Source organism: Lynx rufus, unplaced genomic scaffold (assembly GCF_022079265.1).
Source record: "Lynx rufus isolate CCGP_SWC_20201006 ecotype Redwood Valley unplaced genomic scaffold, mLynRuf1.p SCAF_5, whole genome shotgun sequence".
NCBI lineage: Eukaryota > Metazoa > Chordata > Mammalia > Carnivora > Felidae > Lynx > Lynx rufus.
Genome location: NW_025814867.1, coordinates 157,819,476 through 157,843,720, shown reverse-complemented (window position 1 = coordinate 157,843,720; position 24,245 = coordinate 157,819,476). Strand labels below are relative to the sequence as shown.

At 50.3% G+C, this 24,245-nt stretch overlaps 1 protein-coding gene across 1 annotated transcript in view; it reads right to left on the bottom strand.

The window, feature by feature from the left end:
• Window positions 1-9,457: 9,457 nt before the first annotated feature.
• ADARB1 (adenosine deaminase RNA specific B1) overlaps window positions 9,458-24,245 on the bottom strand; it is an 82,449-nt gene continuing 67,661 nt past the window's right edge. The window contains 2 exon segments of the mRNA XM_047099886.1: window positions 9,458-10,032; window positions 10,934-11,112. Coding sequence (XP_046955842.1) covers window positions 9,853-10,032; window positions 10,934-11,112 — 359 coding nt within the window. The 3' untranslated portion in view covers window positions 9,458-9,852.

Genomic DNA, 24,245 nt, shown 5'->3' with positions numbered 1-24,245 from the left:
ACCCAACGAAGTTATACCAGACGTCAATCCAGAGAAACAGACACAGAAAACTGTGGAGGATGGAAACAGAGGGTCAGCCCTACATCCAGTAGGGTTTTCTGAAGAAATTGATGGAAAAAAGGAGACGCGATTTCAAGAGGTAATGGTTGAGAATGTTACAGATACATTAAAGATACCTGAAAGACCCGGTGAGCCCAATAAATCCAAAGGAGGATAAGTTAAAACAAATTTGTATCTAAATATGTAATAATAAAGCCTCAGAAACCAGGGGAAAAAGAGAAGATATTTTAAAGTACCCAAACACATAGATTATCACAAAGGGAGGACAGGTGGATCGCTGACTTCTTGTCAGTGTGAACGGAAGCCAGAAGATGCCACGATAATGTCTTCGGTGAACCTAGAGAAAATAACAACCCAGGATTCTAGAAACTACCTTGCGAAAATGAGGGGAAATTGTGTTCAGACCAAAAAGAAATGCGATTAAAAGTGAAAGTACACGTTCCGCATTGTGCAATATTGTAGCATGAGTTGCACGTGGCTCTTTACATTTGAATTAAATAAAAGTTTAGAAGTTTAGTCCCGCCCCGAGGTGTGTGGTTTCAGCAGAGCTCCGGGGGCTTTGCCACAGATGAACGGGCCAGCCGCACCGTGTGTCCCACCGGGGGCTGCTGTCCTGTCCCCAACTGGGAGCCCTGGGCCGGCCATGGCTCTGAGCCCATGCTCACAGTCTCTCCATCCGAGCTCCCCCCATGGTGTGGGCCGTGCCTGGTGCCCCGTCCCCCAGGGACACCTGTCTCTTCTAGATCCCAGGCTGCTGGTTGCCCCATGACCACTGCCTTCTGGTGGCCCAGGAAGACTCGGAAGTTTGGGCCATTATTTCAGGGGTGCAGTGACATTCTTTCCAGCTGTCTCTGTCCCAGGGCGCGAGTCGTCACCTCACTGCGTTTCCCCAGCATATGGGGGTTCAGGGCAGGGTGGTCCCCAGCTTGTCCTTGTCCACTGTCACTGGAAGTGAAACAGTAGAGTTTTGTATTCATGTGACTTGGGTTTGGACGTCACTGGCCTTGCCTCTGCGGCACCATGATCACTCGGCATTGCTGAGACGCATACTGAGTGAGCCTCCATCCCCTCCCGGTGTCAGGAGGGGTCCGGGCCACAGGGCAGCCCAACGCGCCTGCGCCCCACCAGACACGCCTGGATCTGTGACTCTGGACAGCCGAGCACGTCTGTCGTCGGCAGTGGTCTGGGCGTCACCGTAGCTCTTTCTGGCTTCTTTGCCCACCACTGTCCCCTGACCCTATGTTCCCCACTTCCTGGGCTCATTCATCTTGCTCCGACACTCTTGGAAACTCCAGAGATCTATGCGGCTAAGTTTCCAAGTCCTTACGTTCCTGAACATGGGGTTAGGTATTTGTCCACTTTTTCCTTATTCTGTCCCATCATTAAAAACAAAACCCAAAGAACTCTGTCTCCTCCACGTGCTGCTTTATTTTTGGCAGAATCTGTGGAAGGATCTCCTGCAAGGTGCTCCTTTTTGAGTGGGGTGACTCCTGTTTGAGTGGGGTCAGTTCCCCTTCCGGTGTCCCCAAGAACAGTGCGAGCTGCAGGGGCCCCTGTGTGCTGGCACCGGGCTGCTGGCTGGCCTCCTCTGCCTGGGCCTCCCCGCCAGCCGGCCCTTCCCCGTCTCAGCACTCCCATCCAGGGCGGGGACCCTAAGCCAAGCGAGTGCCCGCAGGGCCCTGTGCTCCCATCTGCTGTGCTCCACAGCCCCACCTGGACGTCTGCATCCCTGCTCCTTCCCTCCCGGCTGGCGGGTCCCTCCCCTGTTTGCCCAAGAGCGGACCTAGGGGCTCCTGGGAACAGAGGTTTGAGCCTGAGTCCTCTGATCTCCACACTAGGTCCCTCCAGGTCACCTGTTTCCCCTGGAGAAATAGAGCTTGTGCCGGGTCCCTTCCCACCCCATTGTCCCATCGCTAGGGCTGAGTCACTTCTCCAGAGGCCTGAGTCCTGGTGATGTCTCCCCCCCACCCACGCCCACCCCAGCTTGTCTGGGCAGAGGCTTGCCCTACAGGATGCAGGGGGTCACCTGGATCTCCAAGGGGTGGGGTGGGGGATGGTGATGAGGCAGGGAGAACGGGGCGGCCCCTGCTGGCTACAGACACATCACCCATCTCCAGACATGTGACTGCTCTGTGACCAAATCACCCTGAGTATTTTGATCTTCTGGATACAAAGAATTCCTCTGTTTTCTGAACCAAGAGAAGCCTGGCCCGGCCGGCAGCGTCTTCAGGAGGCCCCCACCTATGTTTCCTAGTTTTATTGTGGGGAGGGGTGTGCAGGCAGGGACGGCACACGGGTGACAGTAATGGATTTGGAAAGGCAGCCTCGTTCTTTTGTTGTTGGGAGCTGGGTCACCTCTCTGTCCCCAGGAGTCAGCTTTGCCCGCGTGATGTCTCCGGTTTAAGCAGACAGGTAATCCCATGGAGATGACTGTCCCCTGACGCCCCCCGCCCAGGTGCCGGCCACCGATAGGAAGCCCCCAGATGGCTCCCTGACCCCAGACGGCCAACGGGGGAGGGATGGGTGGGCGGCTCTTTGCCTGGCAGGCGACAACATTCAGCCTGCAGTCAGTGTTTCCGTCTGATGATCGTTACGAATAAAGCCATTTGACAAACTCGAGGAAAGAGACCGTGTCGGCTTTGCCCCTTTAATGACCAAGCACGAGCGGTCCACGAGAGAGGCCCCATAAACTTTAGGCTCTGGTGAGAAATGGTGTTTTTCTTTCATAAAGAGTAAACCCTGAAAGCAGCGGGTCCCTGTGTCACCGGGCACTCAGGCATCCGAGCTAAGCCGATTAGTTCTGGGCAAAAGGAGAAAGTCAAACACCACTTGGAAGGTCACCCTCCTCTGACTTTGCTTCAAAACATTTCAGCTCCAGATAAGCCCTTCTCCTTCCTGCTCTGTTCATACACTGTTTGCTTGCTGAGAAGGTTCTCTCTCCCCAAAATGAGGCTCGGGACACACAGCAGGACACCCGGCTGACCCCAACCCCGGACCCAGCCCCCACCCCTGCCCCAGGGCAGTCCAGGGAGGGACCTGTGCCGAAAACACCCGGGGCCTGCACATGGCTGGGGACAGAGGCCCAAGGAGCGTCAGGTGCCCTGGAATCGACCCTTGACCAACCTCCCCGCACACACAGCCTGGGCAAAGGGCGCCCAGACCAGAAGCTGGACTGGGGAGGGGCGGGCAGAGAATCCCCAAAGCTTTGGATTGGCTCCCAATCTCTGGAAACCTGCACCACGTCAAACATTTTCAGATTACAGCTAAATCTTTTCATCATATACAGGTTTTTGCAAAAATGTGGCTTCTGGACAATTGTAAGTATTAAAGTTTGAAAGTAAACCCTTCAATTCCTCCTTTACACGTAGGCACTTACAACCCAGTGACCTTGGCTCTAGAGGCAGGGACCCAGGTCACCCACCCCCTGCGCTCACCTACCTACATCCGTGCGTCCTTGCTGCACCCGAACTGCAGAGTCTCAAGAATCCTGCTTCGGCACGTGGTTGCATCAGGCCATCGGCCGCCTGGGTCCTCCGCTCACCTGTGGCCTTTACTGTCTGAAAACCCCAGAAAAAACAAGACCCCCAAAGGTGAAGACCCCACCCCAGGACCCACCTTTAATATCACCAACCCACCACATTCACCTTCTTCCGTCCACCTTCTACTTTTCACATACACCTCCATCATCTACACCCACCATCGACCTTGCACCTTCCACCATCCACTCTTACATAATATTCGCCAAATCAGAAGATTGGGAAAAAGAAAACATTGTATGAATCTTGTAATGCTTTATCAACTGTTCATTCGGGCTTTTGTTGAACTGTTTTGAAACCACTTGGGCTGTGACTGTATTTGTTATCTCGTCATTGCGAAGTTTGGGACATTTACTGAGGAGGCTTTTCATACACGTATCAAGAAACTATCATTTATCCATGATTCTCTGTCACCTAAGTGGTATCTTTTTTCATCCGATATATTCTAAGGGGGCGGGGGTTGGGGACGTTGAAGTGTTAATTTCATTGCTTTTTATCCGACTGAACATTTAAAAATAAAAGTCTTTTATCATACCATTATCTGAAATGTATTTTCAGCACAGCTTGGAGCTACAGATTCAGTTCATCCTATTTATGGCCAACGTCCTCCATGCAATCTCACATTCTTGTCAAACTGTTGAACCAAATTAGACTTGTTTTCTGTCAAGAAAGGTTTGACCCACTTTTGCAATTGAAATAAAAGTATTAGCATACTTTTCCAGGGATATTCCAAAAGAAAAACACTGGGAAATAAAATTGCAGCACACACCCTATGAGATAAACTGCTGAAGTCAGCCAACATTTAAAACATGTAGATTTAATATGGTTGGCCCACTTACTAATAGGCCGTGAAAAGAAAATGAGTTCCATATGCTGTTTTTCTTATTTGCAAAAAACTTACAAACTTAATGAAAAATACGTAGGTAAATGTTCAGGTTATTTCCTAAGTGAGGGGAATGATAAAATCTTTGTGTACACGTGTATATTGAATATTACCCCCAGGAGCTATAGATTAAACAAGAATTAAGTATGAAAATCATTTTAAAAATTCCTCCATTTTATTAAGTATCACGATCTAACTTTCTGTTTAATGGGAAAAAAAGGCATGTATTGCTAAAAATTAGTTAGTCTGGTAGCTGGCACATTGCAGTGTGTGTTTGAGGTGAAACCCGGGGCGATTTCTTTCTAGTCCTTTCCCAGGAGGAGCTCCTTGCGGGCGGCGGTCTCTGCTGTGCCCAGGGATCTGTCCCCAACACTCGGGACGCCCCGTGATGTCTCTGCCTCATCACCAGCCTCCAGCGAGGGCCTTGAGGCTCCCTCAACATGGCATCCTCGGGGAAATGCTCTTCCGGGGATGAACCTGTGAAGGGCGCGCTGCCCCCGTCTTTTCGTGTTACGTATCTTCATCTTAACATTGCTTTTATCGTGGGAAAAGAACAGACTCAAAATTGATGCAAAAGAGAGCAAGTTTTTCATAACAGTGCTTTTTATTTGCATGGGGATTTTGACTTTTAAAAACATTTTCCTCTTTACTTTTCATGTAATTGCAGAAACATCAGACAAATGGGTAAGCTTAAAAAGGCAGAATTAAATTAAAACCACCCCAAATCCCCACTCACATAGACCAGACTCAGCCCCTTCCGGGCTGTTCCGTATGTGCTGTACATAATGCACCCGCATTTCTTCGCAACCGCGAACTGCACGAATACCGCTCTCTGCAGCCGGCTTTCCACTCGGTCTGTTATGAGCGTCTTTCAGAAATGTCAGCCCTGGATGACAAAGTCCCGCCTTCTTAGTTGCGCTGCTTCCCTGCACCTGAGACCCCAGTCCACCTGGCCAGTGGCCTGTTGGCCAGCCCAGGTTCTTCCCATGTGTTTTCCTGTCCGTGTCGCCCTCACACAGCCCGACAGGTCACAGGGGCCACCTTGTCGTCCCTTCTCACAGGCGGGGACACGAGCAGGGGCAGCTGCCTGACTGTCCTCTACACACCCTGCATGTGGGGGTGGGCGACGCATGCTCAGGAGGACCGTGAGGGACCCGCGGGGTCCAAGGGCTCGGAGGAACTGTCCCGAGCTGGGTATGAATGCGCTGAGCGCTGGATCAGCGCACGGCTACGAGACCAGTCAGCGGGCAGCCCTCAGCAGGTGCTTATGCACCCCTGCAAATTATGCTCTTTAGGGCTGCCCTCAGGCCTGCCAGCGGACCACGGGGACCACGAGAGAGAAAACCCGGCCACACTGCAGTGGTATAACACTGTCTTTTATTGAGAACATGTCAAATCCTTTGTGTGTAGGACCGCGTCTCATGCTTGGTTCCGGCTGGTCTCGCTGCGAGAAGGAAGCTCATGCAGGTTGTAACGTGTGGTATATACATCAATATACATACAGAGAACACTGGGGAGTGGATCTTAGCGACAGGGCTCTTGGCTGAACTACATTCATATAAAGTGTCCAAATTCCAAAATAAAATAAAGTAAAATAAAAGCATATGACCCAATATCTGGAGAAGCAAACTGCTTCCGGGCTCACTCCACAAACGTTCCGCAGACTGACTTTAACCATTCGTGGTCGTGTCCAGAAGGACAGGCGTCGGCTCGCGATGTACCATCAGCCCACGGCGTGGCCAAGCTAAGTGTTCTTGGGGCTGGGGGCTCGTCGCCGCAAACAGTGAACAGGTGCACACAGCAGTGCCAGAGGTCAGCTAAATGCCGGGACCGAGTCAGACCCTCCCCTCCCAGCCCCGAGGCACGTGACTGGCCAGGAGGATGGAGAGGGTCACAGGACACTCCAGGGGACAAGGACACACAACACTGGACACACAAGGTCGCAAATACTCTGCCCTTTCCACTTAGGTAGTTTGGGGTTGACAAAAAGGAACCTTCTTGACTTCACACAGATGGGAAAGCCAGCTGCTTTTATTCCTCTTGCTAGATCAAACTTGCGGTCGGGGCAGACCGTATTTTTTTGGTGTGAAATATTTTAGAAGTGAAGAGCCATCCGATTTCTGTTTTTTGATAAAAGGGGACGCGGCATGTGGCCCCGCCCCCAGCATCACTAATCCCCCTCAGCTCTGCCTGCCTTGAGGAGCCAGAGAGCCGCCCCCTCCTCGGCGTCCCTATTTGGGATGACAAGGAACGCTGTCTTTACGAAGAAAGCAGTGAGTCTAGAGTGTGGGTACCAAGGAAATCATCTGAACGAAAATACATTCCAGAGAAATCAATGCCTTGTGAGATGTCAGTCTGCACGTTTTAAGATACAGCAACTGTTTTTGATTAAATAAATCAATAAAACTCTCCAAAACAGAAAAACATGATGAAAAGTGCAATTAAGATTCAGGATCAGAACGGAGCTCTGTGGCGTGCCTGGCCCCCCACCCCCACCCCAGGCGCGAAGGGCCTTCCGCTAGTGGGACAGCTGTCCCCGAGCCTGGGGACCACATGAGGGTCCCTGTCTTCCTGGAGTTAATACTTCAGGTTTAGCAAACAAAACAGAACAGAACCCTCCCAACCCCCACTGGGCAAAACGTCTTCACAACTGATTTTTCTCGATCAGGTTCTTGGTGGTGTCAGACTTCCCAAGTCTCTGAAATCCAGGGTTAGGGCACAGTGTGCAAAATAATACCTCGGAAAACAGTCACGGGGCAGAATGCACGCTGAGCCTCAAATAGGGCAGTTTGTTTAAAGTGCAGTTTCCTGACTGGCCTCCCGCCTCCCTGAGGAGTTAACGTTTCCTTCCTCTGGTTCCCGCTCACGGGGGAGCTAATCCGGCTGCTGTCCCATCCCGGGCACGGCTCCCTCCCTCCCGACCCCGGGCGCTGTCCTCCACAGCCCACGAGGCCCACACGTGCTGGGGAGAGTCCCGGTGGCCGCGGAGCTGGGGTCCTTGGGACCAGCACACAGTAGGGCCATCCTTCTTCACTTGGGGCGGGGAGAGGACCACACTCCCCTCAGCCTTTACCTGACAGGAGGGAAGAAGCCAGACATACTGGGCAGCGTTTGTATGTACATGCAATATATTTCCCCTGGGCTTTTAGTCAAAATCCAGGTATTCTGTAAAAACTAAGTCCGTCTCCCGATCCCCGTTAGAAAAAATACCATTTGTAGAGAGAATAAAAACGCAGGGGCTACAGATGTCGTCTGAGTTGGGAGCGCCTGCTCGGGGAGGGGAGCGACACCGGCCGGCAGCTTTCCTGCTGTGGGTGGAAGGCGCAGCCCGGCCGTGGCCTCCCCGCGCCCCTGTACCCCGGCTGCAGGAGAGCGGGCTGGTGTGGGCGGGGCTCGCTCCTCTGCCCCTGGTCAGTCCCTGGTCCGGGCCCACGGCTGCGACCGGCCACCCGGGGACCCACAGAGGCGCCGGGAGGCTCTGCACTTCTGGTCCGAATCTCCTGCTCTGAGCACGTGGGGTCGGGACCGAGGGGACAGTAGCTGCTCTGCTCCTGTCCTAGGTCTTCTGAGTCCAGAAAGGCGGGGCGGGGTCTCCCATCTCTGCTTGCTGCACCCACAAGGCCCACCCCCCCCCCCACTTCTGACCCAGCACCTCCTCGGGCTCCTGTCTGATCCTGAGTGGAAGAAACAAGGCAATTGGTGCAAATCTCTGAGCTCAGGGCGAGGCGCCACCCAGGACCCTAGCCCGCGCTCCTGACCATCTGCCGGCTCGGCCCGGGGCCACCCCGGGTGCTGCGGGGTGTGGAGCAGCGTCCCCGGGTCACCCCGACGCCAGCAGCACCCCTTCCCTGCCGTGACAATCAATGTGCAGACCCTGGTGGGGACGGCGTCTGTGGCCTCACCAGCTTCTGGCCTGAATACTGACTTCAAACACACCTTTGATAAAGCTTAATTTAAAAATATGCCTTAAGTGGCATTTTCTAAGAATGAGTATCTCTACTTAATTAATTCTATTTCCATTCTGTGAAGATGTCTGGAGAGTCATCCACACTCATTAGATTCAGAGGAAGGAATAAAATTGTGCAGTAGCCTCTGTGGATTCCTCCTAGTCCCTAAAAGTTAAATACTGCTGAAAAATCTCCAATGAATGGCCAGGATTACCACCCACGTTGTACCTTTGATCACTTAGAAGTGAACCAACACGTTTTCCACGATGCAACCCTAGGAGGGGCACAGAAGCTTCCGGGGGGGGCTAAAGGTTAGAGGGATCCAGGCTGCACCCTCACGGACGCACGCCGACACCACGCCAGGGGCCGTGTGTGTGCGCTGGGCTGGGCCTGCCGTGCAGGGTCCTCTCCCGGGCAGGCTGGGACAGTCACTGAGGGCAGCCGGGTCACGGCGGGCGGGCAGGAGACCCACCAGTAACACAGCCCTGACGCTCTCTTCAGGCTACCGCCTCCAACCTCTCCCTACGCTCTCCCCTTCTCCACACATAAAGTAATGTGGCGTAAGAGTGACCTGATATAATTACTTATTTTATAAACCACGTTCCTAACTCTGAATAAATTATTTATTCAAAAATTTCACACAAAGTAGTTTCTATTTTCCTAAACTTAAGGAAGCCCTACTCAGTAGAACTCAATTTCTAAACGTAAACGGAGATTGAAAGCAGTCACTGGATAATTCAAAGGGGTAATGCCGCTGCACAGGGGTGCCAGGTGGGGACACTGAACCCCAACACCCTCCCCACCCTCCCCGAAGTGCGCGCCCGCCCCCAGTCCAGACACGTGTTCCGGAGACGGTGCTGGACGCCCAGCACCCCGCGTCCCCACACCTGCCCCCAATCCAGACGGGACGTTCCAGAGAAAGTGCTGGACGCCCAGCACCCCGCGTCCCCACACCTGCCCCCAATCCAGACGGGACGTTCCAGAGAAAGCGCTGGACGCCCAGCACCCCACGTCCCCACACCTGCCCCCAATCCAGACGGGACGTTCCAGAGAAAGCGCTGGATGCCCAGCACCCCGCGTCCCCACACCTGCCCCCAATCCAGACGGGACGTTCCGGAGAAAGTGCTGGACGCCCAGCACCCCGCGTCCCCACACCTGCCCCCAGTCCAGACGGGACCTTCCGGAGAGAGCGCTGGACGCCCAGCACCCCGCGTCCCCACACCTGCCCCCAGTCCAGACGGGACGTTCCGGAGAAAGTGCTGGACGCCCAACACCCCGCGTCCCCACACCTGCCCCCAGTCCAGACCGGACCTTCCGGAGACAGCGCTGGACGCCCAGCACCCCGCGTCCCCACACCTGCCCCCGGTCCAGACGGGACGTTCCGGAGACAGCGCTGGACGCAGCAGCCCCGGCCCCAGGCCCCAGGTCAGGGTGTGAGAGAGAACTGGTCCTGTTCTGTGGGCTTCTCCACCCAGGCGCCCAGCCCCGCCTTGATGAACGCTTTGAACAGACACGCCTTGGCGGCCTGGTACTCCTTCGCTACCAGTTTGGATTCATGGTACATGTTGGGCTTGGTAATCTTGGACCGTAACAAGTTGGAGGGAACCTGTAAGGAGTTAAAAAAAAAAGCACGACTATTTAAGCAGAAACAGTAGAAAACAAAACTCAGTAAGACATTCAAAATCTGGTATTTCGTCCTACGCTGGCTCGTGGGGGACAGCCCCGAGGCAGCGGTGCCTTCCTCCAAGGGGCCGTGTCACACAGGGCGCAAGGGCCCACGACCGTCGCGCCCCCCGCCCCCTGCGGAGCCGGCGCCCCGTCAGACAGGCAGTTTCAGACCCCGGGTTCTAAAGAAGGGCTTCTGAGCCCACAGGCACCTGATTCCAATTTCGATTTTAATCTTTTCAGCTATTGAAACACACAGCCCGTCTGACGCTATGTGTGTTTCATTCACACCGAAGGACTGGGAGGCGCTGCCCCCCCGTGGCTGGCTGACTCATGCTGGCGCAGGTCTCGGGGATAAACAGGGTGCGGACCTCCAGCACAGGTGCCCCTGCTGCGGGAACAGGGACGGGAGCGCGAGCCGGCTTCGGTCCAAACCGCCACGCCAAGTCCAAGTCCGGCGCCAGCCTTCTAACAAACACCCGCCACGCCCCCGACCGATAAAGGAAAACCAGCAAGACGCGCACGGACCGGAGGAGGTCTCATCTGGGGAAAGGGACCCTGCTGCTACTGCAGGAACAGGCCTAAGGCCTCCTGAGGGCCGCGAGGGGGCCTTCCCTCCTCTGGTGGAACCACCTGGCTGCACGTGCAGGTGAGAGCCCCCCCCCCCCCCCCCCCAGGAAGCCAGCGGGAAGGGAAGAGCTGCCTGAGGCTGCTTTAGATGAGAGGAGCCGGGGCCACACTTGGAGGTGAGGGGCCCCAAGGAACAAAGAGGTCTGGGAAAGGCCGTGGGGATGGTGGCGCGGGGCTTTGTGGAACAAGCTGCGGGGAGGCGGGGCCGGTACCTTGCCGTGCACACGCATCCAGCGACAGTACAAGGCGTGCTTACACAGGCGGGATGCACGGCCCAGCTCGTCCTTCCCCGTCGTGGCGTTGATGACCTCGATGGCCGAGTCACCCACCGTCCAGTTGACGCTGAAGTTGGGTGCCTTCCCTGGCTGCCGTGCTTCTGCGTTGCTGATGCCTGGAACGGAGAGACACGGGCGAGGTGACGCGGGGCTGGAGGACGCGGCCCACGGGTGCACGGGCCCGGGTGTGCTCACGCCGTCCAGGGCCACCTCGAGCTGCCCAGAACCGCGCTCGGCTGTGCCCGGGGGGTGGGCATCAGTTCCACAGAAGCCCAAAACCGTGAGGCCTCACTCGGGGTCCAGAGCTAGATGTCCGAGCGTGAGAACCACTGCCGGGGCTAATTCAGGTCACGTGAGGTTGTGCCCTGAGGGCGGACCCTTGCACACCACACCCGGGTCTGGCGCTCGCACCCTGCACACCAGGGGCCGGGCCCGGCCAGGCTCCCCGGCCCTGCACGCACTACACCTCAGAGACAAGGAACCTGACTTGATGAGTGCAGGTATGTTTTCTTTCCACGCTGAAATGGTCCTAACGAACCGAGTCTCACTTGCTGGGCCGGAGAGATTCTCACAGGACACTCGGAAGGCTGGAGCTGGGTGCGCACCTCCCCCATCGGTGCCCTGAGCTCCAGCCTCCATTCCTCGGGGGGACACGGGCCACCCTGACTCGGGGTGTGTCTTCAGAACACGCCCACAACGGGAGCCCCCCACCAGGTGCGCCGACCCGGCTCCGTGGGGCTCCCCCCCTCGGGCCACGCTCTGCTTCTGCTCCAGGGACCATGGCCGCCCTTGAACAGAATGCTACAGCCGAGGCCACAGGCTGGCCCCCAGGCTGGCTCAGAGTGTGGAAGATGCGACTTGAAGCCACATGATGGAAGAGACCCCAGTCCATGGGGCAAAGCGGCCACCGGTCTCGACACGGGGTGAAAACCCACACACACGTGTCACCCAGGTCTGGGATATTCACTGAAAGGGACTGGAAGGTGTCTCCTGGGAAGTCCATGCCCTCGTGAGCAGGGCAGAGGCCACCCGGGGCCAGAGGCTGGGCACCTGCTGTGCCCACACTCAGGATGGGGGAGCCCCAGCCCTGTCCGCGAAGCTCCTCACCAGCAGGGCCGGCCGCGGGCGCCGGCTCATGCTCTCCGTGCTCCCCGACAGCTCCTCCTGCACGCAGTACCTGCCAACCCCCCCGGTGGACGGGGCAGGCGACCTGCCCCTACCCTGCTGGTCCCAGAGAGCCCCAGCGAGGGACCTCACTGTGAGGAACAATTCAGGATTCGCCTTCTCTGTTAACCTGCTGATCACTCTTTGATTCCAAGACGTGCGCGGTGAATCCTACTTTAGGCAAACGTTTTCACTGAGGCGTGACAAATCACAAGGATGCAGCCTTGTGAGTTTTCACAAAGCGAGCACACCCACAGCCGGCGTCCTGGCACCGGAGCCCTCCCGCCTCCACAGCCGCCCCCTCCCCCGAGCGGGCAGCCACCGCACTGACCCCAGCACGCTGACTGGCGTTGGCCGCTGCGAGCTTTACACTCGTGGGGCCACTTACACAAACAGATTCCCCTGTGCCTGGTGCCTTACACCCGAGGTCACACCCCTTCCACGTGGCCGTGGCCCGCCCAACCTCACTGCCGCACAGGACCCTGCTGGCAACACGTCACTGTGGACTCTCACTTCGTTGTTTTTCCTAGTTCTTGGCTATTCTGAAGAGTGTGTGCGTGAACATTTCTGACCACACGCTTTGGTGAAACATGCACATATTTCTGACAGATGGACACTAGGCGCGTGATGGCTGGGCACTGTATGAGGTATTACACGAGAACACTGGAAACGTCAGACAAACCAGATCGAGTTGGCTACAACGCTTTTCTACGTTAATCAATCACGTGTAAATGTTACAATGAACCACAAAACAAACACACCAGTACACATCCGCTAATAAGCAGGGAGTAATTAACCAATGAGCAAACTCACCACATAGTTCAAGAAACCACCTGAAACACAGGAAAATCAAACTGAAGTTCCAAATCAATTCAACAAAACCGCCTTCCTAAAAAGAAGTCCCACTGGCTGGGACTGGCGCAGGAGTCTAGCACCTCGATAAACTCACAGCGAGGAATGTGCTCATGAACCAAGCGGCCCCGCAGGGAACTGGACCGTCACACAGCCCCTGATACGTATGGCCTGTGTTTCTTCTCCCGCATGTCAGGAGAAGTTTTTAAAAATGTTTTATTTTCTTGAGAGAGAGAGAGAGAGAGAGAGAGAGACAGAGCAGGAGCAGGGGAGGGGCAGAGAGAGAGGGAGACCCACAATCCCAAGCAGGCTCCAGGCTTCAGCTGTCAGCACAGAGCCCGACGCGGGGTTCGAACTCACGGACCGCGAGATCACGCCCTGAGCCGAAGTCAGACGCTCAACCGACGGAGCCCCCAGGTGCCTGAGATTAAACACAATTTTAAAGCATCTGGTGAGATATCACTTAGTTTTGGTTAAAATGTGATAAAACTGTGTGCTGTCAGTAAGCAAACAGCAACGAGGAAGATCAGTTAAGCCCATCAGAGACGCCACGGCTGACCAGGTTAAGGGGACCCGCAGCTTGTGGGCCACTAGGAGTGACCGCCTGTCCATAGCTCCATTTTCCAAAACAAAAAGGACAGGAAGAGAGGGCCATCATATATTTTTTAAAGGCTTTAAATCTTCATTAATTGCTGACCTTGCTGAGACAATGACGTGTGTGTGAAGGGCTGTCTGGAGGGGGGCTGACGAGCGAGCCTGAGTGGATGTGGTACACGAGTCCGCAGGCCGATCCCCCCGGGACCAGACGCTCGGGCCACACTCCCTCCGTCACATGGCTGTGAGTCCGCACACACAAGCCCTCCGCCGGCCATCCTGGAGACACCACAGTTGTGGTGTGTCACATGCCCCACAGGTGCCACGGCCAGGCCACCCACACACAGCTGCGCACAGCGACCTCCACAGCACAGGCGGGGAACCTAGAGGCTCTCAGGGACGGAGCAGCCCCCTGGGACAGTTTCTCCTGCTGCTAAAGCCACCTTTCCTCTCTTCACCTCCCCCCCACCCACCCAATCTACCCCGCTACTCTGAGTTCACACTTGCCAAGTACGCATCTTAAATTCTCCCCTTGGTCTCTGCTGTCTGGGGAACCCAGACCAAAACATGAACAAGGCAGTCGAGCTTCCAACTCAAGCCAGTCCCAAACACCCAGCTGGCTTGGCTGAGCAGGTGCACAATCAGGTCTAGATTGCAAAAGCATCTCTCTCTGAGGGTGACACAGAGAAGGGACCAGTGTTCAAGAGTGGGCTTTCTGTTTTACTGTGATTTAAAAATAAATTCAGGCTTTCGCTTCTGTGTGGGCTGGAGTACAGCTGCTGGACTTACCCCCACTCCTGAAATCATAAACCAGACAAAATACATCAAACACCAGCCTCCAAGAGCCAGGACATCAAGCAAGGAAGGACAGTGGTTTCTGAGAGGTGGGAGACACATGAGGTGAGCCCATCTGTGCCCCCAGGGTCCGCCCAGGTATCCAGGCCACGGTGAGGGAAGAAGGAACCCAGGGGGAGCCTGCAGACTCCCTGAACGGAGAGCACAGGAAACAGGGCAGCCAGGGTCCGTGCGATGGCACGCAGAGGGTCCCCTGAACATCAATGGCACACACACTGCTCAAGACTGGGTGAGAACTGCTTGGAAGGGTCAGGGAACATGCCTAATGCTCACACAAAGGCATGAAGTGTTTAGGTATACCCTTCTAGAGACTAAGGGTGCATCTGGTAGATGAACTACACTGGATGGTACCAACCTCAGAACAGAAAGATCTAGAATAGAAGAAAGATCAGTGAACTTAAAGACACAATAACAGGAACTATGCAAAATGAAACACACAGAATATGGGGTGCCTAGGTGGCTCAGTCAGTTGATTGAGTGTCCAACTCTTGATTTTAGCTCAGGTCATGAGCTCATGGTTGTGAGTTAGAGCCCTGTGTCAGGCTCCACACTCAGCGTGGAGCCTGCTTGGGATTCTTTCTCTCCTTTTCTGCCCCTCACCCCCCACCCCCACCCCCCCAAAAAAGACAAAATGAAACACACACAGAGATTGGAAAAAAAGAAAACCCAGCAAATCATTGAGCTGTCAGACAAATCTGTCAGTCCGACACACATATAACTGGGTTCATGAAGGATAAGAGAGAAGGTGGTACAGAAAACGGATAAAAATGTGACAAATTTTATAAAATCTATAAACACACAGATCTAAGAATCCTGATGAAGGCCAAGCACAAGAAATGTGCGGAAAACCACACCAAAGCACGGCAGTATGAAGAGAAAATGCCCACCACGGCCAGTGGAAAAGGCCTCACACATAGAGGGACAAAGATGAGACAGCAGATTACTTTTTTTTTTTAAGTTTATTTGTTCATTTTGAGAGAGAGAGAGAGAGAGAGCGGGCACGAGCAGGGAAGGGGCAGAGGGGGGCAGGGAGAACGAGAATCCCAAGCAGTCTCTATGCTGCCAGCATGCAGCCCGATGCGGGGCTCAATCTCCTTAACTGTCACCTGAGCTGGAACCAAGAGTCAGATACTTAACCGACTGTGCCTCCCACACACCCCAAGACAGCAGACTTCTTACTGGAAATAATGCAAACAGCACGACATGGAAGCAACTCTTCAAAGTGCTAAAAAGAAAAGAAAAGAAAAGAAAATCCTGCCATTCCAGCAAAAATATACTTTCCCAGAAATATATATCTTAAAAAGGAATGCAAAATAAAGACTCTTCCAGACATACCAAAGCTGAAAGAATTCGTCGCCAGACTTGCACCCCAAAGAATGTGAAAAGAAGCCCTCCAGGCAGAAGGAAATGACACCAGATGTAAAGGGGGATCTACTTCAAGGGATAAAGAACACTGGAAGTAGCAACTGTCATCTCTTTAAAAGTTAATTGGCTGTTAATATAACAGTGTCTGTTAATGATACTGGAATTAAAATGCTTAATTAAAAAAAGCCAATTGACTGTTGAAACAAAACTAAGAGTATATAGTATGGGATTTTTAACATATGGAGATGTTAAATGTGCGACAACAATATCACAAAGGCCTGGAGAGGAGAAATGGAAGATTCTTATACTGTGCATGAGTGGTATAACATCATGTGAGGGCAGGTTATAATAATTTAAGCATGTATACTATAAAACCCTAGAACAGTCACTAAATTAACAAAACAAAAAGTTATAGCTAAAAAGTCAAGAAGGAGTTAAAGTGAAATCATAAAACATAAGTAATATAAAAAAAAGCAAAAGAGAAAAGGGGGAACACAGATAATATAGAACAAAAAAAAATGCACCAAGACAATAGATTTAAACCCCACCATATCAATATCACAATAAACGTAAATGTCCTGAGCACCCTAATGAAAAGGCAGAGATTATCAGTTGGGGTAGGGAAAAAAGTAGATCCAAACATGCTGATGACAAGAAACATACTTTCAATGTAAAATAATATAAAATAGCTTAAAATTAAAGCATGGGAAAAGAGACACTATGCTAGCACTAATTGAAAGAAAGCAGTGGGGAGGGGTCAGAATCTATTAATGCCAGACAAAACAGATTTCAGAATGAAGAATAGTAAACAGGGATAAATAAGGTCATTTTATAATGATAAAGGAGGCCAATTTACTAAGAGGAACCCACACTCCTAATTAGAGAACTACAAAATACATGAAGTAAAAACTGAAAAAAAATTGGAAGGAAAGATAGATAAGAGCACAGTGATAGTCAAGAGGTTTTTAATACCCTCCTCTCAATAACTGATAGACCAAGTAGATAAGTAAAGACACAGAAGACATGCACTAGACAACCAACCAACTCATAGGCCACTCTACCCAACAAGTAGCAGATGTACATGTTTTCCAAGTTGTCATGGAATATTCACAAAGACCACATTCTGGCCTGTAACACAAACATAAATTTAAAGGATTCAAGTCAGAAAATGAAATCAAATTAGAAATCAACAACAGAAAGATCTATAAAACCCCTTAATATTTTGAAACTAAATAGCAGGCTTCTAAGTAGCCCAAGAGACAAAGTATTTTGAAATTGGTGAAAGTGATAACACAACATATCGAAATTTATGAAATGCTGAGAAAGCAATAAAAGGTCTCAAAACAACGGCCTCAGCACCCTAAAAACTGAAAAAAGAAAAGCAACTTAAGTAAGCAGACAAAAATAAATAAATAAATAAAGACCAGAGCAGAAATTGTTGAAATAAAACAGAAAACAGAAAAATAAAATTCACGAAATCAAAAGTTGGTTCTTTAGAGAAAAATCCATAAACTTGACAGACCTCTAGGCAGACTGATGCAGAGAGAGAAGACACAGATGAGCAGTATTAGGAACGAGAGGCATCACCAGAGACCCGCAGGTGCTATGAGAATAATACAGGAATGTCGTGAACACTTTCAGGCCAATAAATTCCACACCTTAAATGAAATAGACAAATGTCCCTGAGAGACATAAATTACCAAAGTTCACTCAAGGAAAAAAAAATAGATAACATGAATATGCCTGCATCTATTCTGTTATAGACAATGAATTTGAAGATACTTTCTCACAGAGAAAACCTGAGGCCCAGATGGCTTCACTGGTGAATTCTACCAGTGTTTAAGAAAAAACTGGTAGTGAGTCTAAACCAACTCTTCCAGAAAACTGAAGAGGAAGAAACGGTTGTCAATTTACTTCATGAGGCAAGTATCACCCTGATGTCAAAACCTGACAAACACATTCAAAGACAACAGTAGACCAATATCACTGCAGGCCAGTACACCACGGATGCAGAAACAGGAAACAAAATTTTAGCACATCAAATCCAACAATATTTAAAAGGAATAATACATAATGCCTATACAACGTTTATCCCAGGAATGCAAGGGTGGTTTAATATTTAAAGGACTCAATCAATGTCACCATATTCCATATTAAACGAACAGAAACAAACAACAAACGAGCGGCTCCACTGAGAGTAGAAACAAAGAGCTTGACAAAATCCAAATCCAACATTCACTCCTGATTAAAAGTCCCTTAGTAAACTCGGAGCAGAACTTACAGAGGCGTCCGTGAAACCCCACGGCTAACACCACACCTGGTGGTGAACGACTGAGTGCTCTCCCCTGAGACTGCACACAAGACGAGGGTGTCTGTGCTCACCCCTTGTACCCCACATCATACCAGAGCCCATCGGGGTGCAATCAGGAAGGAAGAAATCCAAGGTTTCTGGACTACCAGCAATAGAACATGAACAACATGATCATCTATAAAGAAAATTCAATGAAATTTCCCAAACAGCTACTAGAACTAATACCTCTCTGTATTCGCAACGAACACCTAGAGACGGAGACAGAAATATAACATTTAAAGCAGCATCAAAAATACAAAACAAAGATAAACCCGACAAAAGACGTGAAAGATACGTATGCTGTGCGGTGCAAAGTGCTGCTGAGAGAACGAGGGCCTGCAGGAGTGGGGGGGCATCGGCGCTCGTCAACCGGAAGACCCAAAACTGTTCAGATGTCAGTTCTCCCCAACCCGGTCCACATATTCAATGCGGCCTCAATCAAAATCCAAACGGGGTCTATGGAGAAGCTGAGAAGCTGATTATAAAACTGCTATGAAACACAAAAAGGACCAAGTAGCCAAAACAACTTTGAGAAAGAAGTACGACGTTGGAGAACTTGTTCTCCCCGATCTCAAACTTACAATAAAACTAGTAATCCTACGAGTGTGATACTGGCATCGTGACAAAGGGATCAACGCAAGACACTAGTGCCCCCCAACAGCCCTCCGTGTGTACGCAGACTGATGTGTAACAAAGCTGCAAAGGCAATTCAGTGGAGAAAGGGTGAACTTTTCAACGGAGGGTGCTGGGTCAACTAGACACGTTCTATGTGAGAAAAAATGGACTTCAAGCCACACCTCACGTCCTATACAAACATGAACTCAAAATAGAATACAGTCCTAAATGTAAACACTGAAAGTGTAAATTTTCTAAGAATACAACATCGGGGAAAATCTTTATGGCACTGACTTATGCAAACATTTCTTATACAGAACATCAAAGACATGACTCAACAAAGAAAACTGAAAAATATGACTTCATCAAAATAAATATTATTTGGTCTCTGAAAGACACTGTTAAGAGACTGGAGAGAAAAAATTTTCAAATCACATATCTGATAAAGGACTTAGAATATATAAGTAACACTCAAACTCGGTCGTAAGAAATTAAACAACTCAGTAAGAAAGGAGAAGAGGTTTGAACGGTTTATTGAAGAAGACGTACAGACAGCAAAACGGCACATGAAAAGACTGGGGAAACGCAAGTTAAAACCACAGCGAGACACCCTTCACAGCTGCCAGAAAGGCGGACCGGCTCCCCACTCGGGGTTGGCAAGGGTGTGGAGGCTCCTTCACAGTGGTGGGCACAACCACTTTGGGAAAGTAGGACAGTGTTCTGTCTCGTGACCCAGACTTTCAACGCCAGGAGGAATGGCAGGGAATGTCCATGCAAAGGCCAGTACACGAATGTTCTTCGCAGCTTTCTCTGTAGCACAAGAAGACTGGAAACAACCCAAGTGCCGTCAATAGCTGGACGGACACAAGGTTGTGGTTTATCCACACAACCCGATACTACGTAGTGATGAAAAGGAGTGACCTACTGATAAACTCAACAAACATGGATGAATCTCGAAATATTTATGCTGAGTAAAATAAGCTAGACAAAAAAGTATATACCTTATGATTTTTTTAATCCTAGAAAATGCAAACTAATCTATATTGGCAGAAAGCACATCAAGGTTGCCTGGGGGTGGGACGGGGTGGGGGGAAAAGGCAGGGATTAGCGAGGGCATCAGGAAGCTTAGAGGGTGACAGGTGGGTCACCCATGGGGAGGGCTGAGCACATGCAAACATAGTTTAAAACTTTTCAAATTGTATCTTTTAAAATATTCTCATTAAACAGTGACACTGGGGACACCTGTGTGGCTCAGTCGATTAAGCGTCTGACTCTTGATTTGGGCTCAGGTCATGGTCACATGGTTCTCATGGCAGTGCAGAGCCTGCTTGGGATTCTCTGTCTCTCTGTCTCTGTCTCTGTCTCTCTCTGTCTCTCCCCCCGCCCCTCTCCCACTTGTGCTGTCTCTCAAAATAAACAAATACGAAAAAAAAATTTAAAAACATTGTAACACTTGCTCATTGTGGACACTACGGACACACACCTCAGAGAAATGAAAAGCTACAAGGCCAGAGACAGCCACTATAATGATTTTAGTGGTTCTTAAGCAGATGAAGTAGACGTGAAGCTTTAAACAAGAAGCACACTGTGTCCTGTCTCTGAGATCCTGACGGGGTGGGTTCTGTGGGTGGCCCCGGCTGGTGTCTCTAACAGTGAAAACAAAGCCCTCCACAAGTAATTTTTGAAGACTGTAGACATTCGTAAATCTCCCCGAAGAATTCATCCTTCCCAGACGGGAATCGCCATTTTCATCCGGATCCTTCTAGCAAATGCACACGTACGCCCGAGAGCACACAGGCACACACGCTCTGCACGCTGACTTCTGTGAGGTTCTGGGGCTTACAGATCCTCTCTCGTAATCTAGTCACGGATGGGCTCCATCGATAGCTGTAGAACTAAACTCTTCTTAGATTTCTGGCTACAGCGCTAAATTTAATTTTCTAGTACTTCGTTTAGAAGTTTTGCATCTCTCGTCGTAGGTGATGCTGTCTGTGGGTTTCTTTTTACTTGTGCCTCTTTGTCCAGTTTTGGAATTAGGATTAGGTCAGCTGCTCTTTTCTATGACCCGGAAGGTTTATATAGAAGTGGGATGGTATGTTATTTGACAGACTGATTAAACTCTGCAATCTTGCTGGAAGGTAATTTGTTGATGATATTTTCAGTGTCTTTACTGGAAATTTCCTTTGCCAGATTTTTCTATTTCTTTGGGGGTTAATTTTGGCAATTTACATCTTGCTTGTCCTATGTTGTTATGATTGTTGTTGGTTCAAATTTTGACGTCCGCCTCCATATCTGCAGATACACTCCAATTCCTACTGTTAATTTTGTCTTATCTGCCATTACATTGTTAAGTAAAATACTACTCACGGCATAGGGACTTTTGTTCTTTCAAATCAACACCTTTTAGTTTTTTAAATTTTTTTAAATGTTTATTTATTTTCGAGAGAGACAGAGACACAGCACGACCAGGGGAGGGCGGAGAGAGAGGAAGACACAGAATCGGAAGCAGGCTCCAGGCTCCGAGCGTGTCTGCACAGAGCCTGACGTGGGGCTTGAACCCACAAACCATGGGACCGTGACCTGAGCCGAAGTTGGACGCTCAGCCGACTGGGCCCCCCAGGCTCCCTCCCCTCAACACCTTTTAGTTTCACTGATGGATCATAATCTTGTTCCTTGCTCCCTCCTTCCCTCTCACTTTCTCTCTCTGATTTTCTTCCCTCCCCCTGTACTTAGCTTCTTATGTAGCTCGGCTGTGGCTTTCCCTCTCAATTCTGGACCAAATGCTGAGGACGCTGGTTTCCATTCACGCACTCGAGGCCAAATGTGATTCTGTCAAGTGAAACTGTGGCCCCGTTTCATCATGTTTGACATGTGAATTCTGAGACTCCAGTTCAGGTTCTGGTTTCTTCGCCGATCTACGATTCACTGTAGAGGCCAAGGCTTTTGGGTTTTAACTCTTTCTGGCTAACTTTAAGGTTTGGGGCCCATGGTAAGAGGAAGTCGCCTGTACACTCAAGGAGTCTGGATTTAATCACCCGTGACAGCGACCCTGTGATACACTGCGGGGCTGAGTACTGTGACAGACCTGAGGGGACTGTCCTTAAGTCCGAACTACTTAAGGGAGACGATTTTGAGCACCGACTTCAAGTGGATTCTCTGTCTCAAACTGATTCCTCAAAATCATACCAGTATTAGGCCAAAAGCCAGCAGTGCTGTTCAGTCTGAGTCCAGAGGCCTGAGAACGAGAGGTTGTAACTCTGAGTCCAATAGTAGGAGAAGGTGGAGATAGGATGTCCCGGCTCAGGCAGTGAGGCAGGAAAAGGGGGCAAATTCCTTGTTTGTCCACTTTTTGTTCTAAATAGACTCTCGGTAGGTTAAAAGATGCCCATCCACACGGGGAGGGCAGTTTGCTTTCCTGAGTCTCTCCTGATTCAAACGCTAATCTCATTCTGCAAAGAGCCTCGCAGACAGAAAGGTCTAAGCTCATGCCTTTAGCCACTCAAATTGACACATAAAAGCAGCCATCATAGTACCTCAGTTTACCAATCCTTTCCTAAATGACTTCTGGGGTTTCCTGGACTTTCCTTTTTCTCTTTTCTTTTCTTTGTTATTGCTCCCAAAGAAACATTTGCTTTCACATTATCATAAAGACCATTCAGTTTCTCACGTTATTTGTTAAAATACATTCACTTTCTTCTGAAAAACTTTCTTTTTAGAGCTCTCTAATAGGATTCTCTGTTCTAACTTGCAATGGTTACTTTTTAGGCTCGTTGATAAGTTATCTTTTTCATTGTCTTCTTGGATTTACAAAGTATTATTTCTTGGATCCCATATTTTCCTCTTTCCTAGATATCTTTTTCATTTCACTAAAATATTCTCACTTTTTTTTCCCTCAAAAAATATACATTAGAAAGAAATCCTCTGAATCCTGGAATATCTGCAAATTATCATTTTGTCCTAATGCTTAACATTTGGTTAAATAAGAAATCCTACAAAAAATATTTTCCCAGGGCACCCGGGGTAGCTCAGTCGGTTAAGTATCTGACTTCGGCTCAGGTCATGATCTCATGGTTCATGAATTCAAGCCCCGCGTCGGGCTCTGTGCTGACGGCTCGGAGCCTGGAGCCTGCTTCGGATTCTGTGTCTCCCTCTCTCTCTGCCGCTCCACGACTCGTGCTCTGACTCTCTCTCTCTCTGTCTCTCAAAATTAAACAGACATTAAGATTTTTTTTTCTCCTCAGCACTGACTTCCAGTGTTCCTGATAAGTGTTACATAAGTCTGATACTTACTGTAGTTAATTTAGAAGATTTTAGCACCTTGTCTTTACTGCTGGTGTTCTAAAATTCATAAGGATGTGCTGGGATGGGTTTTCAAAAATTAATTCTGCTCGGTACTCAGTGCGTTCCTTCCATTGCAATACTCACGGCTTTCTTCAGTGCCCCAAATTTTCCTCTCTCTCCCTCTCTGTTTTCTATTTCTGAAATGGTGCCAGATAGGCATTGGATTAACTTTCTACATCCCCAGGTCTTCCCATTTTAGACTTTTCTGCTCTGAGTTATCAGACGTGTCTTCGACACCCCTGCCCCCCTTCCCAAGGATCACGCTCTACGGGGAGACGTTTCTTGTGCCCAGCACGCATCCCAACGTCCAGAACAGCCTACCATACACAGCTGAGTGGTGCTTGTTGAATGTTTTCTAGACATTCAAACTGACGTTTGCTTTCCACACTCACAAAATACATATATTAATAAGGTCTGTTATTTATATTTTTTTCTGTTTCCTGAATTATGTTTACTTTCCCTCAGTTGTTCTGTTTTCTCACATAGATCATTCTCTTTTGATCTGTCTATTTTCTTCAAATGATAATGGTTGTTCACTCACACTTGTGAATAAAAACCTTGGTTGATTAATTCAGGTAGCTGGTTTCTTCTGTTTCCGGGCTGTGTATTCCAGGGAGGGCCTCGAGGGAAAGCCACATCCAGCCAGGACCCAGATTCCCTTCTAGACCAAGAGGCCAGAGGTCCAGCCCCATCCTTGCTTGGCTGTTGGAATGGCCGGAGGACCCTAACCACTTATAGAGTAGCTGCACAGGGGAGACTCCCACAGAGGAAACAGCTGGCCTCTCCCTAGATGTCGAAGGCCATGGGACACCAAGGTACCATCAGGAGTTACAGAGTCCTGATGTCACAATTTTCTCATCTTGCTGATTCTCTGCTGCCCGGACTTTTATCAGGGTCTTTGGGTCTCTGGTGGTGTTACCAGCACATCTGTTCTGTCTCTGCCACCTGTCTGGCATGCAGGTTCCTTCAGGTCATGGACCTGTCGCCAAGCTCATTCAAGGCCATGGCGTTCCAAGTAGACAGGTGAGGGAGGGTTTTGTGGAGGTTGGGGGGGGGGGAGGTGGTGGAGGTGGGGACCTGTTTAGGATCAATTGGTGGGGAAATCTCTGACCA